Source organism: Eptatretus burgeri, chromosome 4 (genome assembly GCF_056783735.1).
Source record: "Eptatretus burgeri isolate ZD-2024b chromosome 4, Ebu_testis_v1, whole genome shotgun sequence".
In the NCBI taxonomy this organism is placed as follows: domain Eukaryota; kingdom Metazoa; phylum Chordata; class Myxini; order Myxiniformes; family Myxinidae; genus Eptatretus; species Eptatretus burgeri.
In genome coordinates this window covers 113,508,009-113,533,105 of record NC_140964.1, presented here as the reverse complement: position 1 = coordinate 113,533,105, position 25,097 = coordinate 113,508,009, and the positions used below count along the sequence as shown (strand labels likewise).

Genomic DNA, 25,097 nt, shown 5'->3' with positions numbered 1-25,097 from the left:
TAAAAACCCTTGAATGAGGAGATGTGTCCAAACTTTTGACTGGTACTGTGTATATACATATATATATATATATATATATATATATATATATATATATATATATATATATATATATATACATATATATATATATATAATATTTATCGAGTGCCAATAGAAAGTCTTCACCCCCTTTCAAATTTTTCACCTTTTGTTGCCTTATAGCCTGGAATTACATTGCATTAAGTCAGTCTTTTTCCACCTTTATTTACGCATCGTAACCCACAACTTCCAAGTGAAAAACAAATTATACAAACATCAGAAAATTTAAGTAAAAATATAAAACTGGAATATCTTGGTTGGATAAGTGTCCACCCCCTTATATTAGCAATTGTAAACAAGAGATTGCAGACCCTAGCCAGGACTTGTTTTGTGTGGTGTATTTTGTGTGGCATGTGTGTACTAGTGTGTTATGTAATTAATAAGAGACAATTAGAACTGCCACTTTATAACTGCAGCAGTGATGACTAGCAGTGATGCAGTGATGACCACCAGTGATGATGATATAACTAGCAGTGATGACCGGGTACCAAGACGTCCCGCCTTGATGCGCCATTTCACATCCAAGACTCAACCCTGCTCCGCTTTGACCGGACACCTGACCCTGACCCATGACGTTCTTTTGTTATTATTCATAATTAAATTGAATTTAGAATTGGATAAAAATAAATTCAATTCAAATCAAATGGAAGACCAAATAGGTACAGTCCTGCATTATTGTAATCAGAAGGAACCCGAACAAGGAAAAAGCAAAATGAAGTCATCAGGAGGAACCTGGATAGCATGCACATTTCAGCTGCTACTCTTCTACCCTCAAATCCATCCAGGCACAGCCAAGTCGGCCTTATTCAAAAAAAATATAATAATAAAAAAGAACCCAGATAAAAAATTAAATAATTCTGGTGACTAGACCATGCGTCCGATCAAGTTGAAATTTAAAACTTGTATTCCCCATCACAACTACATCAGTAATGTGAAGTTTCACTTCAATTGATTTAGCGGTTCCAGAGAAAACATTATTTAATACTTTTCTTTAATCCAATATGGCTGCCAAACCATGTGACCTATCAATTATTCCTTAACAAACTCTTACACCCATGGCTTGTGGAACATTTGTGTGAAATTTCCCCTCAATTTGTCCAGTTGTTCTGGAGAATATTTTTATAGGTTTTATGATAAATCCAATGTGGCTGCCAAACCAGGTGACCTATGACATGACAACCTTCTGTTCTTCATGGCTAGGCAGTCATACTTGGAAATTCTTGCTTCGATCTGTTCAGCCACTTCAGAGAAGAAGATTTTTGAAGGTTTTTTTAAAGAAAAAAACAATATTGTTGCCGAATCACATGGCCGATGATGTCCTCAATTTTTTTTTCTGTGGATGATTTTATCCATAGTTGACCCTCAAAAATGTTCATACTGGTCAGATGTAGCGTTCTACATATGCGAATATGACATAATGACAAAGGGACCTATGTCATCATACAAAAAATCAAACTTATTCCCCATGAGTACTTATTATGTGCTCAGTTTCAATTTTTCCTTAGTGCGGTTTCAGATATATAGAGGTCCAAAGTTTGTCCGTTTTTTGAACATGGCTGCCACACCATGTGACCTATGACATCATAATTATCATTAAAATCTTCTACATGCGACCGATGGTGAAAATTTCGTCTCAATCCGACGAGCGGTTGCGGAGAAAAACACAAAAGCTCTGTGTAGACAAACAAACAGACAGACAGACAAACAAGTGAAAAATCACTCATCGAGTGACAACTTGGCGAAACGGCACAAAGTAGAATGGCACTCGGTAGAGCGCATACCTCCGCCAGGGTGAACGGTTTACGTTTTGTATCCCACTGATAGGCGGGATCTGCATCCAGGTCTGACCCAAAATCTAATCGGCTTGTACTTGTCCCCTATTCAACTCATCCACCTTGTTTTGTCATAACTTGTTCACAACTCTTTAAGATGTCTGATATATTTAGTTTTTGGCCCTCTCTATCAATTTTAGAAATTAGGCCTGTGTTGAGCTTTTGACCTTAAAATTAATTGGAAGTTGAATTCTGCGACCTGACATGAAAATGCTCTTTACTTCAAGTTTTAAGTCAATCGAATGAAAATTGAGGATTTTAGAAAATTTGGCCCAAATTGGCCTGTTGGCCAATATAGACCTTGTGGCCGACGTTTACCTCAAAATTAATCAGTGTTTGAATTCATTGATTGGGTATGCAAATCCTGTTCAAATTTCAAGTCAATTGGGTGAAAATTGAGGATTTTAGAAAATTTTGCCCAATTTGTCCCAAATTGGCCTTTTGGTCTATGTTGATCTCAAAATTAATAGGTGTTTGAATTCAGTGACCTGATATACAATTGTTCTTCAAATTTCAAGTCAATCGGATGAAAATTGACAATTTTAGAAACAATTGAAAAATTTGACCGATTTTGGGTTGACCTTATGGCCTATGTTGACCTTTTGAACTTTGATAACCTCAAAAGTAATAGGTGGTTGAATTGACTGACCTGATGTGCAAATCCTGGTCAAATTTTAAGTCAATCGGATGAAATTTGAGGATTTTAGAAAATTTGGTTCAAATTGGGCTATTGGCCTATGTAGACCTTTTCGGTTGACCAAATTTTACGGAACTTTAAGGCAGGACTGTCGTAGGTTCGGTGACATTAATCTGAAAATTTCAGAGTGACCGGTTAAGCGGTTTGGGCTGGAGGTGAGCGGACAGACAAACAAACAAACAAACAAACAAACACAAACAAATGCACAAACAAACACCAAAGGGAGGTGATCAACATACTTGTCAAAAAAAGTATTTTTTTGCCAAGTAACAAATGGATCCAAACGCAATACCCTCTCCTTCGGTGAGGGTAATTAGCTCAAGTGGAACCAATCACCGTTAAAATCACACACCAAGTTATTTGGCCTCCACCTGTGTTAAATTGTTGTGATTGTGATTATTTCAGAATAAAATCAGCTGTTCCTGCAGGTTTCCTTTGCAGGGTAGTGCATTTCACAGCAAAGACTCAACCATGAATACTTAGGAGCTTTCAATATGCACTGTCATGCAATATATATATATATATATATATATATATATATATATATATATATATATATATATATATATATATATATATATATATATATATATGCACTGTCGTGGCCAAAAATATTGGCATCCTTGCACTTTTGTCCAATAACTCACAATTTTCTCCAAAAATAAGTTGCAATTGACAAAAGTGTTTGGTCTCCACAATTCTTTATTTTACTGTTAATATTGCAGAACTTATATTTTTGATTCAGAACTTAATGTATCCTTTTAAATCAGAAAATAAAAAGAAATGGCGTTGACAAAATTATTGACACCCGAGACTTAATATTTGTAGCACAACCTTTGGACAAAATAACTGCAGTTAAACACTTCCCACAGCCATAAATGAGCTTCCTTCACCTTTCTACTGGCAGTTTGGCCCACTCTTATTGTGCAAACTGCTTCAGTTCTACCAGATTTTGGGTTCATTGAATCATTTTGGGTTTTGAACCATTCCTGGGTGCTTTTTGAAATGTGTTTGGGATCATTGCCTTGCTGCAGGACCCATGACCTTCGACAGAGACCCAGCTTTCTGACACTGGGTTGAACATTGCACTCCAAAATGCCTTGATAATCTCATGACTTTATGATGTCATGCACGCATTCAAGCCACCCAGTTCTCGAGGTAGCACAGCAATCCCAAAACATCACTGAACCTCCTCCATGTTTGACTGGAGGGAAGGTGTTCTTTTCTTTGAAGGCCTCATTTTGTTTTCTGTAAACAGAGATGATGTGTTTACCAAAAAGCTCTAATTTGGGCTCATCTGTCCAAAGGACATTCTGACAGAAGGATTTTGGCTTGTTCGGGTGTGTTGTGGTAAACTCCAGTTGGGCTTTCTTATGTCTCTCTCAGCAGTGGGGTCCTCCTGGGGCTCCTACCATAGAACCCCTTTCGTTGAGTTGGCGACAGATGGTGCGAGTTGATGCTGTCGTACCTTGTGTCTGAAGGTCAGCTTGAATCTGTTTGGCAGTTTATCGAGGTGCTTTCTCCACCATTCGGGCAATCCCCCTGTCATGTCCATCTTGTTTACCCTGTGTACCCCACCTCATCCCTCTCCTTTCCACAGATCTCCTCATGTCTCTGTTCCCCACTGTTTTTTCCTTCCCCCTCCCGCCCCTCTTGTCTCCTGCTCCCCTTGTACGTTTTGCGTGTTAGCTCTCATATGAGCCTCAATAGTGTATCCAATAAATAAAAAAATCCTTCGCTGCAATCTTCGATGAAGTTTTCTCTTGCGGCCATGTCCAGGGAGATTGGCAACAGTGCCATGGGCCATAAATTTCCCAAATACATTGCGTACAATGGACACAGGAACATCAAGGTCTCTGGAGATGGACTTGTAGCCTTGAGATTGTCCATGCTTGGCTACTATCTTGTGTCTGACCTCCTCAGACAATTCTCTGGTTTTCATTATTTTCTCCATGCTCATTGCGGTACACACAGTGACACAACAGCAGAATCACTCATTTTCTCCATTAAAACTGGTTGAATGAGGGATATTTATATTACAGGCACCTGGAACTTCACCACAGGTGAGTTCAATTCCAAAGTAAAGGAGAATTATTTGCTTGAAATTTAATTATTTCTAGCAACTTTTAAGAGGTGCCAATAATATTGTCCAGGCTATTTTAGGATTTCTGAGTGGAATAAGCTAAGATTTTTGTAACTTTTTCAGCTTTTTTTTGTTTTGTTCCACTGAAAACCAAAGATATACATTTGTGGACACCAAAAGATGTTTTAATTCAACAATTTTCTGGAAGAATTGGTGCGTAATTTGAAGAAAGTGCAAGGGTGCCAATATTTTTGGCCACAACATTCATGATGTAATTGGTGCTGCTATTTTCAATAAATATAGGAATGCAAATGTATTTTAGGTTGATCAAAATCTGGATGTTTGATACCCAAGTGTCTTTTAAACATATAATACACCGTGAGGGTCCTGGTTTAGCGCAAATGTTATCAACCGATGACGTCACCACCACAACCTCCATCTTTTTGAGTTGCCTGTCTTGCTCATCGGGAGTCCGATCTATCTCAAATAACTTAGTGGGTGTTCAATTGATAAAGGAGAAACCTTTCCTTGTGATAGATGCGAGGAGGACATTTAATGCCACAGAAATAACAGACAAAAAGAGATGATGCGTGATAGATATTGTGACGGCTGTTCTAAATAATGACTTCGACACCTCGTCAAGGACAGCCATGCAACCGTCGTTGTCCATCATCGGCGTGCATGACAATACAGTGCTGTGCAAGGAAACTTATCGACATCAGCAGGGGCCATTTGGTCCATCAAAGCCGTGCTGTGTCCAAATACGCCTTCTCCTTATAATTTGCACCAACTCGACATAAAGCCTGGTGTTGGCTTAAAATCTTCGGGTTGTGAATTCAAGCCCCTCTCGTGCTATTAAATAACACCAGGTGGGTTGACCGAGTGTCATCTTTTCGAGGTCTGCAAAATGAGCACCAGCTTACTGGTCACAGGAGGCACTGCATCAGTGACACATCCTTGCTCCCAGCAATCCCAAGTAATAAAACCCGACATACAATCCATGATACCTTCATTTACATGTTTCACTTTTCCATATGACCTCGGTGGTCAAGAGGCCCTCTTCCTTGATTTGCTGCGAGCAGACATGTACTTGCACATGGACGCATGGGCGCAGAGAGAAAGAGCCTGTGTTTTGTGAAATACCACCAGGCAGCTGGAGCTGAATTGAGATAGTTTGAGGGGGAAATTCCCGGGTGGAATGTCTCCATTGCAGCTGCTTCGGCCCATCATGCCTATGCTGCGAGAGCGTCGATTGGTGCAGATCTCGTCGTACACACTCCCGAACATGGCCACGCACTGCTGGTTTATAGAATGGCTCTCACATCACGTGATCGTTCATTCAACATTGGACTTTAACCCCACGTGGAGATGCAGGAATGACGAGTAAGGTGGCCGGCTGTTCATTTTTTATTTCTGATGGTTTTTTCTTCCAACTTTTTATCCACACACCCACGATGGTACGTGAGAATACACCAAGCTTATATAATGGAATGTCGGCAAGAGGATGTTTACAAGTTCAAATTGACATCTTGTACAACTTGGGGTGCAGCATCTTGGAGCACCTTGATTTGGATAAATTGTTCCGATTATCGGTGTTTAACCACCCCAAGTTGAGAGAAGCATGCTAGGTATGGTTGAGGGCTGAATAAGAAAAAGAAGAGGAAGAAGAGCAGACTCCTATACACTGGATCTATCCATCCATCCATCGGGACCATACTCTGTGCAGAGCGTTGGTGCTGCCGAAGCAATCTCCTTGGCTATTGGGGACAATCCTGGATGGGTCGCCACTCCGACACATGATACCAGCAAGCTGGCACTCATTTTGCTGACCTCGGAAGGATGGCAGGCAGTCAACCACACCTGGTATTAATTCAACTGCCATGGGGGATTTGAACTCAGGATCCTTGGATCCCAAGCCCACCATCCTAACCATTAAGCCAGCACCAGGCAAATGCACTAGATGGGTGGGGGGGGGGGGGTAAAAACAGCAACCGCAAGCTCTCCAAACCAGAGAGTGCAGGACAGGGATGTTTGGAGAGATCTGATCTGAATGTCACCAGAAGGTGGACACAACCTGACGGAAATGGATGACTGGATTATAATCACTCCAAGATGTCACCTGTGTCATTCTGAATCATTCTGCATTGATTGAAATAATCCTGAACTCTTTGCCTTCCACAGACGTTTGCACAAGGTGTCCCACAAAATGGTGACACGTTTACAATTGCGATTGAAAAAAAAACACGAGAACAGCGTCGTCATCGTTTTATGCGCCATTGTGACAAACAACCTTGGACATTTAAGCAGAGGCCATTTTTTTTGTCCGTCTCCGTCTACCTTCTCCCTCTGCTCTGCTGTTGGCGTTTCCCCCTTTCTCCTGCTGTTCCCTTTGTTACAGTGTGTGCTGATCTGTTCTGTGTCCTAGCTCTTGACCATGTTTAAAAAATAAAAAGACAAAGGAGTCCACACACCAGATCCATGTATTCACACACCCCAGCACTCCCAAATCCATAGATCCTGCTCGTTTAATATTTCCCAAACCAGAAATTGAACCACCAAGATACCGGTTTATGATGGCCTTGCACGTCCACATCCAAAGTGCAAACAAGACAGCCAGCTTTACGTCCTCATTCAAGATACAACAGTCTCCGAGATTCAGCGCCCCCTTCCGGCACGACACAGTTCAGTTGAATGCCATCGAGTCCTCTCGTCTGAGTTCGGGATCAACTGGGAGGAGACAGTTCGATGACAATCGACTGAATTGTAATTAAACATTCCTTGTATGTTTGGGAAAGTAGACAGTGTGCAATCCGAGGGTTTGTGTTCATCTTAACCCGTTGAAGCCCAATTAATGAGCATTATTCTTCACCCAACACGACTTTCACCGCCGTGACCATTAATGCTGAAAGCTTCGCAAAATATTTTGGAGATTTTGGCTTTATTTGTCTAATGCAGACTTGATAGATACCAATGTATGGGGTTTAATGAATACAGTAATGGGAGGTCAAACCCCAATTTTAATTTGCGGCTCAATGAGAATGCAGGGTCGGTTGGATCGGAGACGAGGAGTGGTGATAGAGGCTGTGCGAGTGTGGTAATTGATCTTGTATCTTTGTGACAGATGGAGTGGAACTCTATGCTCTGGGAAGAGGGAGCCGATGGGGTCGTGCCTGGAAGGAGGACTGGCCGGAAGGCTGAGGGGGGATCTTTTCCATGCAACATCTGCGACAAGACGTTTCACAAGTCAAGCTCACTCCTCCGTCACAAATATGAGCACACGGGTAAGAATCCCCGGTGGTGTGTTACTACCGGCTTAAAGTCACAAAAATATGCTTAAGATCCAGTTCCAAATGGGGGGGGAATGAGGGGAGTTCAGGAGGTGGGGTGGGGGGAGGTGAAAGGAAAAATTAAGTTAAATGAGATCTCTGCAGGACATGACCATGTACCATACTCTTTAAGCAGTGGTTTGTCCAAGTTACATGGATTTTCAAAAGTTTACATGATTTGTGAAATGAGACCCTCAGTAAGATTAAAGGTCAAGGGCTGGCAGGACATCCTTAAGGTATGTCTCGCCTGGGTTCAAATCTCAACTCGGCCATAAACTGTCACGCTAGTGTTTCACAGGCAGGGAGATTCATCAATGGGTGTGCCGTCCCTTGGATGAACGTTAAACGGGGGCCCCATCTGGCAGCATTAGTTTGGTGGACGTCAAAGATTCTCCCGGTGTCCTTCGCAAAGAGTCGGCAAGCTGTGACCGGCACGATATACAAATTCAAAATTCTTGCCCTGACCTTTGTCAAACGTCAGGCCTGGCCATCCAGTTCATGAAAGACAGGCCAACCTTCCCCTTGGGTAACCACACAATAACGTGGAAATAATTGTGGCCATTACAAGATAAAGTAGTAAGATTAAGGGTCATTATTAATGCAGTGGAATTCAAACCACAAAATAATTTTTTGGCAACGATATAAAGAAGCAAAGGGGAAATAAAATAGAAAGAGAAGGATAAAGTTAGAAATAACTCAAGAGGAAAAACAAAGAAGAAAGATAAATGTGTTTTATGATGCCGGCACATCATTAACAGAAGCATAATGAGTGGTAAGTGACGTTGGGGATAAGTTGTAGGGGGAAGGGGAATGGAAAAATATGGATGGAAAGGGAATTATATAAGACATGTCGGTGAGGGTTTGAGGAGAACATTAAAAAAAAGTGTTACATTTTTTCTAAACAAAATATAAGTGGCTCCGTGCAAAAGTTTAATACAGTACTGGCAAGTAAGGTGCCTGGTTTTGGCTCAGTAGTTAGGGTGGCTGGCTTGGGATCTTCGGCTGCTGAGTTTGAGCCCCGCTGTCGTGGATTTAAACCAGGTGGGGTTGACTTAGCTTAGCCTGTCATCCTTCTTTCGACATTAAAGTGTGGCTGTGTCTCCTCGATGTGGTGTCAAAACAAGGTCACATTATCTTAACCACAGAGTGCTTTATTGTGAGAAGTATTCAGACATTGCATATTAAGGTACGTTTTTGGAGTGTCATGGCTGACTGACATGTTGTGTGTATGACCAGCAGGAAGGCGCCCATACGAGTGTCTAATTTGCAAAAAAGCATTCAAGCACAAACACCACCTCATGGAGCATTCGCGGTTGCACTCGGGCGAGAAGCCATATTGCTGCGATCGCTGTGGAAAACGCTTCTCGCACTCTGGTTCTTATTCACAGCATATGAACCATCGCGCTGCACATTGCCGCCCACCACCAGCTCAACCTGGGGATTCCTGCTTGGCGTGGGGTGACTCTGGTATTGATGATGTGGAGCTTGGGTCTGAGATGGTGCCAAGCACTGTGGGAGGAAGTGATGGAGAGCAAGGGTTTGTGGGAGGAAGTGATGATGATGTGGAGACTGGTGAAAAAAGAGGAAGTGGGGGTGACAGTGATAGAGAGCCAGCGATTGAGGAGGATGGAGGTTTAAGCACGGTCGAAAATGAAAACCTCCAGGAGACTGACAAAGCATACCAGTTCAATGAGGAGCAAAGTGTTATGGGAATGAGCAATGGAGAACAGATAGAGTTGGGAAGTTCTCACAATAATAAAGAAATCATGGAAGAGAATGTCTCAGCATGTAATTGTAATAATGAGCGTGCGACGTATGGACAGCGATGCACAATGGATTGCAGCAAGGAGAGGGAAGGTTTATTGGGAAGAAGCTTCAGTGTTGATGAAATTCCCAAAGGATGTGTAACGGAGGAAAACTTTCATTGGAATGACAACACAGCGAAGGATGGAGGGAATGTGCAAAGAGAGCAGCAGCGAGTGTATCTCAGAAGCACAACTGAAGATGCAGAAGGAAGCAAAGAAGATACTCAAGATGTGTGGAAGAGCTGCTGGAATCTAGATTACCTTAAGCGCAGAGCACCAAACGTATGGCACAGCGTGGAGGAGAAGTGTAAGAAGGGTCGAGTAATGAAGGAAGAACCACATGGGTGATACAGTGGGAAGAAGTCAACGTTGTAGTCAAATCGTTTGGATGAATTGGAAGACAATGGTTGTGCTGATTTCAGAATAAGAAGTATTGTGAGTGATATTTAAGACAACGAACTATGTTTGTGAAGCGGTGAGATGAACTTTTACAGAAAGGTGCATTGGGGGCTCCAGGTGATGTGTGGGTACCTTGAAGAAACATGACCACCTTGAGCATATCTGGTAAATTATTCACCTTCCTTGCTCTACTGACGTGGTTTTTCCAGAACCACCGTGGTCGCCATTGTGCCCCAAGTGTTAACGAGGCTTTGATTCAACTCTGAGCAGGTTAAAGGCCTATCATGGCCTTTCATTGTCGAAGTTGAAACCATTTTCTTTCGGAAACAAACTGAAAGGAATGTTATCAATATGCAGGAAGTGATTTCAAAAACATTTCTCCTTGAGTTAGGATTTTATACTTTCCTCACTTTACTTCGTTATTAGTTCCTTGAAATGTTCTCAAGTATTGACTAAAGCAGTATTATTCTGCACACTCTCATTCAGGTGAATCTTTTTGGGATAGAAACACCTGCGAATTAAAACTGTGCAATTTTAAATATTCTTTTACTTGGTTGAGACTTGCCTTGTTGATGCTGTATTTATGTCTTTGTTAATTGCCTTTTTTTATTTATTTTGTACTTTCAATGGATGCTAGAATTTTATACGAAAACAATCTAGTTTACATAGTTGCTGTTGTACGAGATTTGCTACCTTTCAGTGTTGCTTTACTGTTTGAAATGTTGGTTTCCGTGTTTTTTAACGAGCGTTACTGTGACATTACCAGCGAATGCCTCGAATAATAGGAATATTGTTACAACTTTTGAACGACAAAGATGTTTTGTAACTGAGCCAAAAATACACTACTGAATTTAACCTTGTGCTGTCACTTAACATTTGACCTTTACGAGTTTCAGACTTCTGTTTTGGGTTTGCTTTCCGAGGGCCAAATTCACAGCAAGTGCACAAAATGGAAAAAGAGGGCATAAATGATTCGACAACAGCAGGAATAGTCTATGAGGTCAACGGCTCAATTGTTCAGTTTTGTAGATCCCAGATGTGAATCAATATTTTGGCATCGATTATTATGCAGTAAGACGCAGTCTAACGAGATCACAACTTCCACACCTCAAGTTCTGCTTCGGGACGCTGAATTTTAATGAAAACTTGTGGACTTTTTGCAATTCGCAGTTGATCCTCTTGGGCGGTGTGTGATGTGTCAAAGTCTGCGGCAGCGAATATGAAACCACGGAACTGTTTTCACTTCAATTGCGTTACTTTTCCGATACACTGGCATCCTTGTGGTTTTGTTGTGCGAGGGTAAGAATTGCGAAAGTTGCGGTTTGTTCCATGTTGGATTGAAGAATCCTGGAGAAATTAATAAGTTTGATGTGAAGAGTTTGAAAAGAGTTTGGGATTTTGCCGCCTGGTGGTGTGAGCTCGATGGAGAGGAGAAAAATGCAGCGAACGACGATCGATTCTCATCGGAAGGTATGCGAGCATCAATTTTCATTTGAAATACTTCAAAGATGCATGAAATGTGACAAATAAGTTTAACAATGCATGGTTTTATTTTAACTGTGTACTCAATTACATAATGCTTTGTAAGAATCAGAGTTTGCTTACAGTTTGCGGCGTTGAGTTTATAATATCATTTCCAGGAGTCCGTATACCGACGTGAAAATAATGCACCAAAATACAAATTATGGCACAAAAATATAAATATAACTTAGACTACAAAATATTAATAGAAATCGTTGGAGTCGTATTTTTGTTTATTCAACCCTTAAAATGGAACGATATTTTGTGTTCAGGACTGACTAAGGACAGCACAGCCTACACACAGCTAAACAAAACCCTGCTAATATATATATATATATATATATATATATATATATATATATATATATATATATATATATATATATATATATATATATATATATATATATATATATATATATGTGTGTGTGTGTACATATACAAAATGTGGAGTGGTTTTGATTTTTAAAAAAGCAATGCCCTCTGTTCCTGGGACAAGCTTTCTGGTCATTAATGGCCTGGCACTCATGTCAGTGGAAAACCTCCCCAGGCAAAGACATTGGCAATTATGCAGACACATTTACCCAAACATTGGACACAATCGTTGGACACATATCCATCTGCAGTCGAAGAAGCTGTCCAGTATGAAGCCATCATTCTGGATGGAATAGTCGTCATTCATTCCCAATCAAAACCACCTGTGACATTCAGTGGTCTCGCAGATGACATTCTAAAGAAGGCATTGTCTTTAGCCTATCGACTAGGTTGTCAACGCAATTGACTTCGTATTCGATAGAGACCCAGAACTGTCGGTCAAGTTTTTCGAGCATCAAAAAGCAAAGGCACCTTGAGCCAGACAATGAAAGCGTTCAGTGGCACGCAGAAAATCCCTCAACAATGGCAAAATTTCCTCAACGACAGCCAAAACAAGGAAAACTTGATTGAATTTATTTTCAGACAGTGGAGAACCAATGCCAGCATACTGGGCGAACGATGCTTATTCGTAAGGCATGGTGAGAAATGTCACAAACTGATGGAATCTTGCATCTGTCGAGTAAAAGAGTTGTGATGTGACAATGAAGATGCAGACGCCAGACTCCTTCTCTACGTCCAACATAGAGCACAGGATTCACCCAAATCAATCGTTAAAGTCATGAGTATGGACACAGATAGTGGGTATTTTGCTACTCGGACAGGTGGACAAATTGGATGTCAGTGTACATTTTCACACAGGCAAAAATAAAAATAATCGATCCATCGACGTGAATGAAATGCACATCTCTCTCAGAGAAGATGTATGCCAAGCCCTCATTGGCTTCCATGCTTTTTTGGGGTGTGACACGACTTGCTGCTTTCAGGGGGAAAGGTAAACAACTCCCACGTGAACTGATGTTGACCACTTTGGAATACCTTGAAGTATTCAAAGGGCTTGGCCAAAGTTTTGTTCCACCAACTCTTTTGAAGGAGTTGCTTGAACGCTTCATCTGTGAACTGTATGGTGAGAAGTGTCTGTCCATCGACCAAGCTCAGTATAGCTTGTTCGACCTTGAGTTGAATGATAAGTTATCTCACCTCATCACCTTATCACACAATCTCAACCCTCATCACCTGATCACACACTCTCAACCCTCATCACCTTATCACACACTCTCAAATCTCATCACCTGATCACACACTCTCAACCCTCATCACCTGATCACACACTCTCAACCCTCATCACCTGATCACACACTCTCAATCCTCATCACCTGATCACACACTCTCAACCCTCATCACCTGATCACACACTCTCAACCCTCATCACCTAATCACACAATCTCAACCCTCATCACATAATCACACAATTTCAACCCTCATCACCTGATCACACACTCTCAACCCTCATCACCTGATCACACACTCTCAATTATCATCACCTGATCACACAATCTCAACCCTCATCACTCTTTGTTGATGATGTCTTGGATAAAGCTGTATACAGGATAAATACAGCAATAAAGCTGTATCGTTGCTTATACCATGACTTGTCAACATAACATGGCATAGTCGGCTTGAAGAACATTTTGCGTTGTCATGGACGTGTTTTTGTTGTCCTTGGTCAGTTTCTATAGCGGATGGGGATGGAATTCATCGCTGCTCGGGAGCGAAGTCACTGCGTGTTAGTTCCTTCTGCTGTTGCTGGACGGCGCTATCATTGGATGTTAAGACTTGTTTGACTGTCCTCGTTTTCCATGCCGCCAGAAGCCACATCAAGTGGAGCCAGAACGGGCCCCACAGGAGGATATTTCCTCAGTGTTGGCAGTCATGAAGGACATACTGGCCTTGCAGGTCAAGCGACATAAGGCCCACATGGAGGAAGTACGTGTTCTTCGTGAAGCTCGTGCTCGTGTGTATCAGAAACCATGTGTCCGATCTGCTCTCTAGTCGCACCATGGTTCAACACCAGCTGTTCAGCACATAGTCCTGGTTGCAGCCACTGCGTAGCAGATGAACCGATGTCCATCAGTGAGGATACTTGTTGACATCTCGAATCATGATGACGATCTTCCTGGCACGCTTGATCCCTGCTGGAAACGGGGGCTGAAGCCACGATTATTGGCTCTTCCCATCTTGATCTGCTGGATATTCATCCGAATAATTAGTGTGATAAGGGTTGAGATTGTGTGATGAGGTGATAAGGGTTGAGATTGTGTAATAAGGGTTGAGATTGCTTGATAAGGTGATGAGGGTTGAGATTGTGTGATAAGGGGATAAGAGTTGGGATTGTGTAATAAGGGTTGAGATTGCGAGATAAGGGTTGAGATTGTGTGATAAGGGTTGGGATTGTGTAATAAGGGTTGAGATTGCATGAAAAGGTGATGAGGGTTGAGATTGTGTGACAAGGGGATAAGGGTTGGGATTGTGAAATAAGGGTTGAGATTGTGTGATAAGGTGATAAGGGTTGAGATTGTGTGATAAGGGGATAAGGGCTGAGATTGCGTGATAAGGTGATGAGGGTTGAGATTGTGTGATAAGGGGATAAGGGTTGGGATTGTGTAATAAGGGTTGAGATTGCGTGATAAGGGTTGAGATTGTGTGATAAGGGGATAAGGGTTGGGATTGTGTAATAAGGGCTGAGATTGCGTGATAAGGTGATGAGGGTTGAGATTGTGTGATAAGGGCTGAGATTGCGTGATAAGGTGATGAGGGTTGAGATTGTGTGATAAGGGGATAAGGGTTGGGATTGTGTAATAAGGGTTGAGATTGCGTGATTAGGTGATGAGGGTTGAGATTATGTAATAAGGGTTGAGATTGCGTGATAAGGGTTGAGATTGTGTGATAAGGGGATAAGGGTTGGGATTGTGTAATAAGGGTTGAGATTGCATGATAAGGTGATGAGGGTTGAGATTGTGTGATAAGGGTTGGGATTGTGTAATAAGGGTTGAGATTGCGTGATAAGGTGATGAGGGTTGAGATTGTGTGATAAGGGGATAAGGGTTGGGATTGTGTAATAAGTGTTGAGATTGCGTGATAAGGTGATGAGGGTTGAGATTGTGTGATAAGGGGATAAGGGTTGAGATTGTGTAATAAGGGTTGAGATTGCGTGATAAGGGTTGAGATTGTGTGATAAGGGGATAAGGGTTGGGATTGTGTAATAAGGGCTGAGATTGCGTGATAAGGTGATGAGGGTTGAGATTGTGTGATAAGGGGATAAGGGTTGAGATTGTTTGATAAGGGGATAAGGGTTGGGATTGTGTAATAAGGGTTGAGATTGCGTGATAAAGTGACAAGGGTTGAGATTGTGTGATAAGGTGATGAGGTTGAGATTCTGTGATAAGGTAACCAGGGTTGAGATTGTATGATAGCGGTTAAGATTGTGTGATAGGGGTTAAGATTGTGATGGGGGTTAAGATTGTGTGATAATGGTTGAGATTGTGTGATAAGGTGATGAGGGTTGTGATTGTGTGATAAGGGTTGAGATTGTGTGATAAGGTGATGAGGGTTGAGATTGTGCGATCGGGGTTAAGATTGTGTGATACATTTATGAGGGTTGAGATTGTGTGATAGGGGTTAAGATTGTGTGATAAGGGTTGAGATTGTGTAATAAAGTGATGAGGTTGAGATTCTGTGATAAGGTAACCAGGGTAGAGATTGTGTGATAGGGGTTAAGATTGTGATAGGGGTTCAGATTGTGTGATAAGGGTTGAGATTGTGTAATAAGGTGATGAGGTTGAGATTCTGTGATAAGGTAACCAGAGTAGAGATTGTGTGATAGGGGTTAAGATTGTGATAGGGGTTCAGATTGTGTGATAAGGGTTGAGATTGTGTAATAAGGTGATGAGGTTGAGATTCTGTGATAAGGTAACCAGGGTAGAGATTGTGTGATAGGGGTTAAGATTGTGTGATAAGGGTTGAGATTGTGTGATAAGGTGATGAGGATTGAGATTGTGTGATAAGTTGATGAAGATTGAGATTGTGTGACAAGTTGATGAGGGTTGTGATTGTGTGATAAGGGTTGAGATTGTTTGCTAAGGTGATGAGGGTTGAGATTGTGTGATAAGGTGATGAGGGTTGAAATTGTGCAATAAGGTGATGGTTGAGATTGTGTGAGAAGGTGATAAGGGTTGACATTGTGTGATCGGGGTTAAGATTGTGTGATAAGGGTTGAGATTGTGTGATACATTGATGAGGGTTGAGATTGTGTGATAGGGGTTAAGATTTGTGATAGGGGATGAGATTGTGTAATAAGGTGATGAGGATTGAGATTGTGTGATGAGGGTTGAGATTGTGATAAGGGCAGAGATTGTGTAATAAGGTGATGAGGGCTGAGATTGTGTCAGGTCAGGTCAGGTATGGGAGCATGTGCTGGAGCAGCATGTCGCTGCGCCCAATTTCTGCTGGTATTCCAGGGGCCACCGTCCGGCCATCCCCCAGGCAGACGCCTAGCCCATCCACATCTCATTGAGATGCTGATCAACCTGCTGCAACCTCGAGGCCCGTGGTCAGCCCACCGGCCTCCTCCACTCAAAAGGCTCCCTTGCTGAGAGAATCTGGTGAGCAGGATCAGCGCCAGGAAAACAAGCCACATGTCCATACAGCCGCAGCTGATGCTCACGGACTATGCAGGTAACAAATCTCATTTGAGTCTCAGCAAACACTCGTTGGACACAAAGTCCAACCAGCAATAGCCAAGGATTCTCCAAAGAGACCTGGTACCAAAGGAATTAAGTCTCTGCTTCAGATCCCTGGTCAGACTCCAAGTCTCACATCTGTAGAGCAAGACCGGAAGCACCAAGGACCTGAAGAGTCGGACTTTCGTCCTTCTGCACAGGTTCCGCCGCACCCGATGCCACACCCGATGATCTAGTGAATCACAGCGCCGCACCCGATGATCTAGTGAATCCATGACTCCCGAGGCCTGACCCAGACGTTTATTGACCTCTAGCTCACAGCCAGCAGAGACATGAATATCACTGCCAATGTCAGTGAATCTCTCAACATCCTCACCACAAACAGGTACAAACAAGATTGCAGCATCCAAGATGTCATTAACAGCGTGGATCTTAGTTTTGATCCAAGAAACCCATAATTCCAGCGACTCTGACTCCTCATTCATCACTTCGAGGGCCCCAAAAAGGATATCCAGAGTCTCCACAAAGATGTCTGCATTATCTGCGAAATCATGGTCAGAGACCTTGACATTCCCAAACGATGCACCGCAGCTTTACCTCTCCGACATCCTCCCCATAATCCAGTCCGTACAAGCACTGAAAAGTGTTGGGGCCAGTACACACCCCTGACAAACTCCACTACAAACTGGAAATACGTCAGAGTTGGTATCACAACATCTCACAGCACTCTCAGTCCCAGAGTTTAGTTCAGACATCAGATCGACAAGTTTTGGTGGAACTCCACGAAGACCAAGAATCCTCCAGAGGGCATCCCAATTCACTGAATTGAATGCTTTGCATAGATCAACATAGGCTGCAAGCAGCCCCTGCCGAGGCTGTCGTCTGCATTCGGTGAGGACCTAAATGACAAGGATGCGTTCAATCGATGACCTCTTTGGTGTAAAGCCTGACTGCTCTGGGTGCTGGTGCTCAGGCAGATGGTGGCAAACTCGATCAAGAATTATCTGAGCAAAGACCTTGCCCGGCACTGAGAGCAGCGTCACCCCTCGGTAGTTGTTGCAGCCTTGGCGATCACCCTTCCCTTTCCAGAGAGGGACAACAAGGCCCCTCTTCCAGTCAGTTGGGATGATACCTGTGTTCCAGGCAGAGCACAGAACTGCATGCAATGACACGAGTGCAGCATTTCCACCAGCCGTGAGAAGTTCAGCATGGATGCCACAGATCCATCCATCCATTGGGACCAGACTCCATTCAGAGCGTTGGTGCTGCCTAAGCAGTCTTCTTGGCTATTGTGCATAAGGGACATTTTCACAAAAGCGGGTCAGGTAACGGTAAAGAACAAACTAAAAAAATCAACTTTCTTTGATATTCTCGAAATAGTGCTTGAACCCCTTATAAGGCCCAGAAAAATGTTCAAATGATGTCAGCAATGCAGGATCACCATAAGGCCTCTGCACTGACTGGCAATATATGCTTGATAAAAATTATCGGACAATCTTTACCGTTACCTGACCCGCTTTTGTGAAAATGTCCCATAATCCTGGAGGGGTCGCCACTCCGACACAGGATACCAGCATGCTGGCCCTCATTTTCCCGACCTTGGAAGGGTGATAAGCAGAGTTCACCCCACCTGGAATTAATTCAACAGCCAAGTGGGATTTCAACTCAGTATCTTAGGATACTAGGATCCCAAGCCCACCACCCTAACCATTAAGCCAACACCAGGTATATGCCAAAGATCCCAGGAGCTTTAGCCCATATCAACCGGTTCACCGCAGCCTGTGTTTCCACAAATGAAGGTGGGTCACAGTTGACTGGAGGGTCAGCTATACGGATAGTAACACCCCTGACATCCATCTCAACAGCTGGTGGATCAGCCTGTTACAGCCGCTCAAAGTAACTGGCCCAGCAGGCTTTCACTTCGGAATTCTCTGTTAAGAGCGCACCACCCTCCACTCTCACTGCAGTACACCGAGGCATGGGCTTGGAGGAACGCAATGTGTGAATTCCCCTGTAAGCAGAATGAGAATTCCTTGTCCACAGGTGATGCTCCATGCCCTCACAAATTTCTCGCACATCGGCCTCCTTGTTCACCCTTAGAGCACGCACAGTTTTCCACCTCAACTCCCTGAACAGCTCAGCTGGCCTTGTGACTCTGCTCCATGGTATCCAGTGTCCTTTGTGAGAAAAAATTATTCTTTGCCCTCCGGTGAGTTCCAAAACATCTACCGGCAACATCAAGGATGGTAGTCTTGAAGGCACTCCACAACTCTTCAGGATTCCCCAAAGCATCCAGAATCCCCACTCAGCCTATCCGCAAACTCCTCAGTGACACTTCCATCCTTGAGTATGCCAACATCCAGCCTCGGCTGGAATGGTACCATTATCCCAGATTTAAGCTGAAACTTCAGAGTTGCTACCACGAGACTATGGTTGGTATTACGGAACTGAGCACTCAGGTAGACTCTGCAGTTCTGGATTATCCTCCAGCGATCATCAACAAGCACATGGTCATTCTCTTTTGACACACCACCAGTTTTGGAACACCAAGTCCAGTGATGAGCCTGTGGGTGCTGACACCATGAACCAGCCACCCAAAGTCCATGACTTCTTGCAAAGTCAAGGAACTTAGTGCTATTCTGGTTCACAGTTCCAGACCCAAGGGGACCAACACACGTCTCATAACAATCCCTATCTGTTCCACTCGATTCATTTAAATCCCCCAAGACGAGAAGAGTATCTCGCCTGAGACACTGATCAACCACAGACTCGAGCATGGCATAGAATGCGTCCTCCACGTTGAGATCACTCGCTTCAGTCGGAGCATATAGAGACCAGGGAAACGACACCCAATGAATGACGAATCCTTCATCTCATAATACGCTCATTGACCTGTGTTACCTCAATTATAAATGGCGTCAGCTTATTGGACACAGCCACAGCAACTCCTTGGGTATGTTAACCACCAGAGCGACCAGACCAATCTTAGGTGTACCCACCCGCCATGATCTCACCACGACAGGTCTCTGAACCTCAGAGAGAGCTGCAATACTGATGTTCAGACGCTTGAGCTCAGATGATATCAGAGACAGGTGATCATCCTCTCTTAGGGATAGGACATTCCAGGCACCCACCCGAAGGGACCGCGTCAGGTTAACCCAAGGAGACCGCTGTCTAGTGGAAGACATCACAGCATTACCCCGACACACACCACTGCAACCTGACCCAGGAAGATTACCCTGTAGTTTTCCTCCTATCATCAAAGAGTAGGGGTCCTGAAGGCTTTGTCCCAATCCTGTCAAACAGTGAGCTGCCCTGTGGAGGGCAGCTGCACAGGAGGTACTCCCACGGAGTGGGTTTTCAATGTTCTTTGCGTTTTTCTTGTGTTTTGCGATGTGAATGGTGTTTCGGTGGTCAGCGTGCAAATGCTGCCACCAACCTCCTTAAAAATAGTAACCCAACTGCAGGAGTACGTCTACAGACACAGTTGGGCACTAGATATGGATGGCCGTTGGCTCACAAGGATCTCCTCTGCCCTTTGACGGATTGTGTGATAAGGTGATAAAGGTTGAGATTGTGTGATAAGGTGTTGATGTTTGAGATTGTGTGATAAGGTGATGAGAGTTGAGATTGTGTCATATGATGATAAGCTTTGAGGTTGTTTCTATGATAAGACTTGGAGAACTTTCTGCGAACATGGCAGGTACAAACAATTTGGTAGTTTGCTATATTCACAAAAGAGACACCGTGACCTTTAACCTTATTTTGTCTCTCATGTTAAAAAGTTAAATTATGTGCACTAACGGTTCAAACGTTATGAGACAAATCTGCTCTTGCTCACAAAACATTTTGTGGCTGGAAACATTGCGTTTATGGGTGATGACATCATTGGTGGGTAAAACAATAGAGGTAAACAGTACCCTTATAAGACTATTATGGTGTTTTACACCTTTAAAATAGACGCACAGCAATCTTCTGAGTAATGACACAGCATGCGCCACTGACGCAAATCTGGCAGTGTACAACACAATGGTAATGATTACCTCTGCCACCGAAGGCAGGCAGAGGTTATGTTTTCATCCCTGTTTGGCTGTCTGTTTGTTACTTGCAAAATCTAAGATTTTTCAACTATATTGGTCAGTCGATTTCATTATTCTGTCTGTTTGTCAAACGCCTACAGGTCACAATTCTCAACCGATCATCATGAAACTTTACCAAGTTGTGGAGGTAGTCTCAAATGAGAAGACTATTGATGTTGAGGTCAAAGGTCATCTTGAGGTCAAATTTCGAAAATCGTCATTTTCATCAGATTGACTTGAAAATTAAACAGCAATTGCATAGTGCATTACTGGATTGAGAAACCAACTATCCCTGAGATCAAAAGTTCAACTCAAGGGCAAACATCTAAAATCATCAATTTTCAACTGAAAAATCGTCAATTTACATGCTATTAACTTGGAACTTAAACAGCAATTGCATAGTCCATCACTGAATTTGGAAAGCAACTACTTTCGATGTCAAAAGGTCAAAGGGCAACTCAAGGTCAAACTTCTAAAATCATCAATTTTCATCAGATTGACCTGAGCTTTGATTAAGATTGTCAATTTTAATCTTAATGAAATGGACAATTTTATGTATTGTCAATTTTAATCATGGCAACCTTTGGAGAGGGGGGTGGATTTTGCATGTGTCGTGCTCGGCGCGTCTTTTTTCTTGTTTGTTTGTGTGCCTGTGAGCAGGATATCTCAAAAAAATTGTTGACGGATTTTGATGAAATTTGGTGGACAGGTTGGTTGTGTGACAAGGACGAAATGATGATATTTTTGGTGAAGATCCGAATCCGGATCTGGATACGAGAAATATTTAATTTTTAAAGCGATTCTTCACTCTTGAGAGATCGGGCTAAAAACGATATATAGCACAATATATCAAAAAAAATCATCGACTGATTCAGACAAAACTTGGTGGACAGGTTGGGTGTATGACAAGGAAGAATAAATTCGATTTTGGTGAAGATCCAGATCTGGATTCTGATACAAGAATTTAATATATTTTTAAAAGTGATTCTTCACCATTGAGAGGGAGCACCAGAAACGATATATAGCATGATATCTCAAAAAGTTGTAAACGGATTTGGACAAAACTTGGTGGATGAGTTGAGTGGGTGACATAAACAAGCCGATTAGATTTTGGAGGTCTGTATCCAAATCCGGCCTCTCAGTGGGATACACGACGTAAACTGTTCAGCCTGGCAGAGGTATGCGCTCCACCGGGTGCCGTTCTAGTTTTATTATGTGTTGGGGACAGGAACCCGGGTGATGTTAAACTGATATTTTTTTGATTTAGCAATGTTAAATCTGTTTAACATAGCATTGTGTTTGGAAAAGTACATTTAGTGCTCCAATATCAGACTTTCAAAATGATGTAATCCGTTCCAGAATGCTCCGTGCGCATGTTCAGAAACCCATAGAAACGGCAGTGTTCGAAGCACCATAAAGCACCATAAATCGTGTGTGTGTGTGAGATAAGGATTGTTACCTAAAAGGGCTCACAAAGGTTCCAAATTAAGACAAAAATACTTGGAAAAGTACCTGAGAGAAAGGGCTGTGCCTCTCTACAACGAGAGACTTGGATAACTTTCTCAGTTCACTGAATGGATAGCTTCTTGTGGTACAAACTCCCGACCACATGGGCACGTGAAAGCGGATCGCTGTGACCTGTGATGTGGATCGCTACCAGTTATTGGAGTTTGAACCTTTCAGGAATGCATCCTGCGAACATGGTGAGCTTAGTGATTTACTTAATGGATATCTGCAATTGAAAAGACGTTGTTGTGTGTCATTACCAAGTAAGGGGAAAGAACTATTCGATAAAAGACATATTTGTGACGTTAAATACACAAGGCTTGTGTATTTGGATTGGTTGCTTCTGAACTCCGATGGGAAGGATATTTATGGGGCTTGTGAATGCACAGAGTAATTTAATTTAAAAAAAATTGCACCTGTGTCCCGAGGAAGCGGTTCAGTTTGGCATTTTTAATATGAAATAGGCAAAATCTAGAAACGACCGAAATCCATTAGAATTACCCTTTAGAACACCTTATTATTCCCCTTTAGAACCCCTCAGAATTACCCTTTATAATCACCCTTTAGCCTCTCCCGGTCATGGTTTCAAGTGTGATATTGCCACGGACACCCTTACAACCCAATTGTGACCTTTATTTGATGCATAATCATATTCCTTAGTTTTGTTGGCATTGTTTAATACTTGCCAGAGGGAAATTTGGAGAAAAATTGACGTACTTACGCTTGAGCGGTATCGGCTTAGCAGTCGCTTGTCCACATACCTATCGGTATTATTATAACCAGTTATCCAGTTCCGTTAAGTTGTGGCCGATTTCTGGTGACATTCATGATCAGATGTCTCCCAACATTCCTATCCTGCATTGCTTTCCGAAGCTCTGGCAGAGACAGCTTCGTTGCAGCCTTTACCCCATCCATTGGGGATGTGTTCCATTCCCAATCAGCTTGTCAGCTAGCCATTCCTTATCAACTGTTTCATTGGAGTGCTTGCTTAAGTGCTTGAAATCAAGTGAGCCACTTGGTGAGTGTTCTATAAGCTGACTGGTCATGGAACGCACCCCTTCTGAACACGTTGATCTTCTCAGTTGACAAGATTTTAATCTTTTTCCGGATTAAATAAAGACCAGCTTTTCACTTTCCTTATTTGCTGTCTGCAGCAGTTTCATAAACTCCTCTTTACTTTCTGCCAACATAGTGGTATCATCAGCATTAGCTTGTTGATACATCTTACTCCAATCCCGACTCCAGCATCATTGTCCTCCAAGTTATAGTCTTCATCAACATTATTATAACCACAAAATAATCTGTCAATTACATCCAATGATAATGGCATAATGATAATAACATTTACATAGGGGCTGGCAGGATGGCATCGAGCTATGCACACTCTCCTCTAAACTGTCTAACCTGTGTTCAAATCCTGACCCAGCTGTCATCCTGGTGTTTTCCAGGCAAGGTGATTCATCAATGTGTGTTTATTTCTCAGATGGATGTTAAATTGGCATCCCATCTGCCAGCATTAGTTGGTGGGCTTTTAAGATCCCATGGTGTCCTTCATAAAGAGTAGGTGAGCTATCGGTAGCACCCAGAACAAATTACAAACTAGAAGGGCACTCAGTAGAGCGCATACCTCTGCCACGTAATTCCTGATCCACGAGAACATTTTGGGCCCAATACATTTTCGATATATCATGCTATGTATCGTTTTTGGCCATATCTCTCAATGGTGAAGAATCACTTAAAAAATTATAGTAGTCGGATCCGGATGTTCACCAAAATCTAACCAGTTCGTCCTTGTCACCCATCCAACCTGCCCACCAAATTTCATCCGGATCCGTCCACAACTTTTTGAGATATCCTGCACACAGACAAACAATAAAAAGATGTGGTGCAGGGCACCGTACTTGCAAAAGCCACCCCCCCTCTCCAAAGGGTTGCCATGAATACATCAAATTGTCCATTTTATCAAGATTAAAATTCACAATCTTAATCAAAGCTCAGGTCAATCAGATGAAAATTGATTATTTTTCAGATTGAAATTGATCCTTTTAGTAGTTTGACCTTGAGTTGACCTTTGCCCTTTTAACCTCAAAAATAGTTGATTTCTAAATTGAGTGATGCACTATGCAATTGCTGCTTAATTTTCAGGTTAATCAGATAAAAATTGATGATTTTTCAGATGAAGCTTGATTTTAGAAGTTTGACCTTTGACCTTTTGACCTCAAAAATAGTTGCTTTCCCAATTCAGTGATGGACTATGCAATTGTTGTTTAATCTTCAGGTTAATAGGATGTAAATTGTTGCTTTTTCAGATAAAAATTGATTTTACATGTTTGACCTTTTGATCTCAAAAATAGTTGGTTTCCCAATTAAGTGATGCAATGTGCAAATCCTGTTCAAATTTCAAGTCAATCGGATGAAAAATGACGATTTAAGAAATTTGACCTCAAGATGACTTTTGACCTTTGACCTCAAAATCAATGGTCTTCTCAGTTGAGACTACCTCTACAAATTGGTGAAGTTTTGTAAAGATCGGTTGAAAATTGTGACTTGTCGGACTTGACAGACGGACAAACGGAGAAGAACAAAATTGACTGACCAATATACTTGGAAAATCTTCGATTTTGCAAGTAACAAACAGACAGAAAGGGTTGAAAACA

At 42.4% G+C, this 25,097-nt stretch overlaps 1 protein-coding gene across 10 annotated transcripts in view; it reads left to right on the top strand.

Annotated features, from left to right (window-relative positions):
* The window catches only part of LOC147028914 (zinc finger E-box-binding homeobox protein zag-1-like), a 131,731-nt gene extending 120,653 nt beyond the window's left edge, over positions 1–11,078 (top strand). For 9 of the 10 annotated variants that reach the window (XM_085879771.1, XM_085879765.1, XM_085879764.1 and 6 more), the window contains 2 exons: positions 7,815–7,974; positions 9,256–11,078. In XM_085879771.1, the coding sequence (XP_085735897.1) occupies positions 7,815–7,974; positions 9,256–10,172 (1,077 nt within the window). In that variant the 3' untranslated portion in view covers positions 10,173–11,078. The remainder of the gene's footprint in view (positions 1–7,814; positions 7,975–9,255) is intronic. The other variant, XM_085879763.1, reaches the window with a different exon arrangement.
* Positions 11,079–25,097: the final 14,019 nt, after the last annotated feature.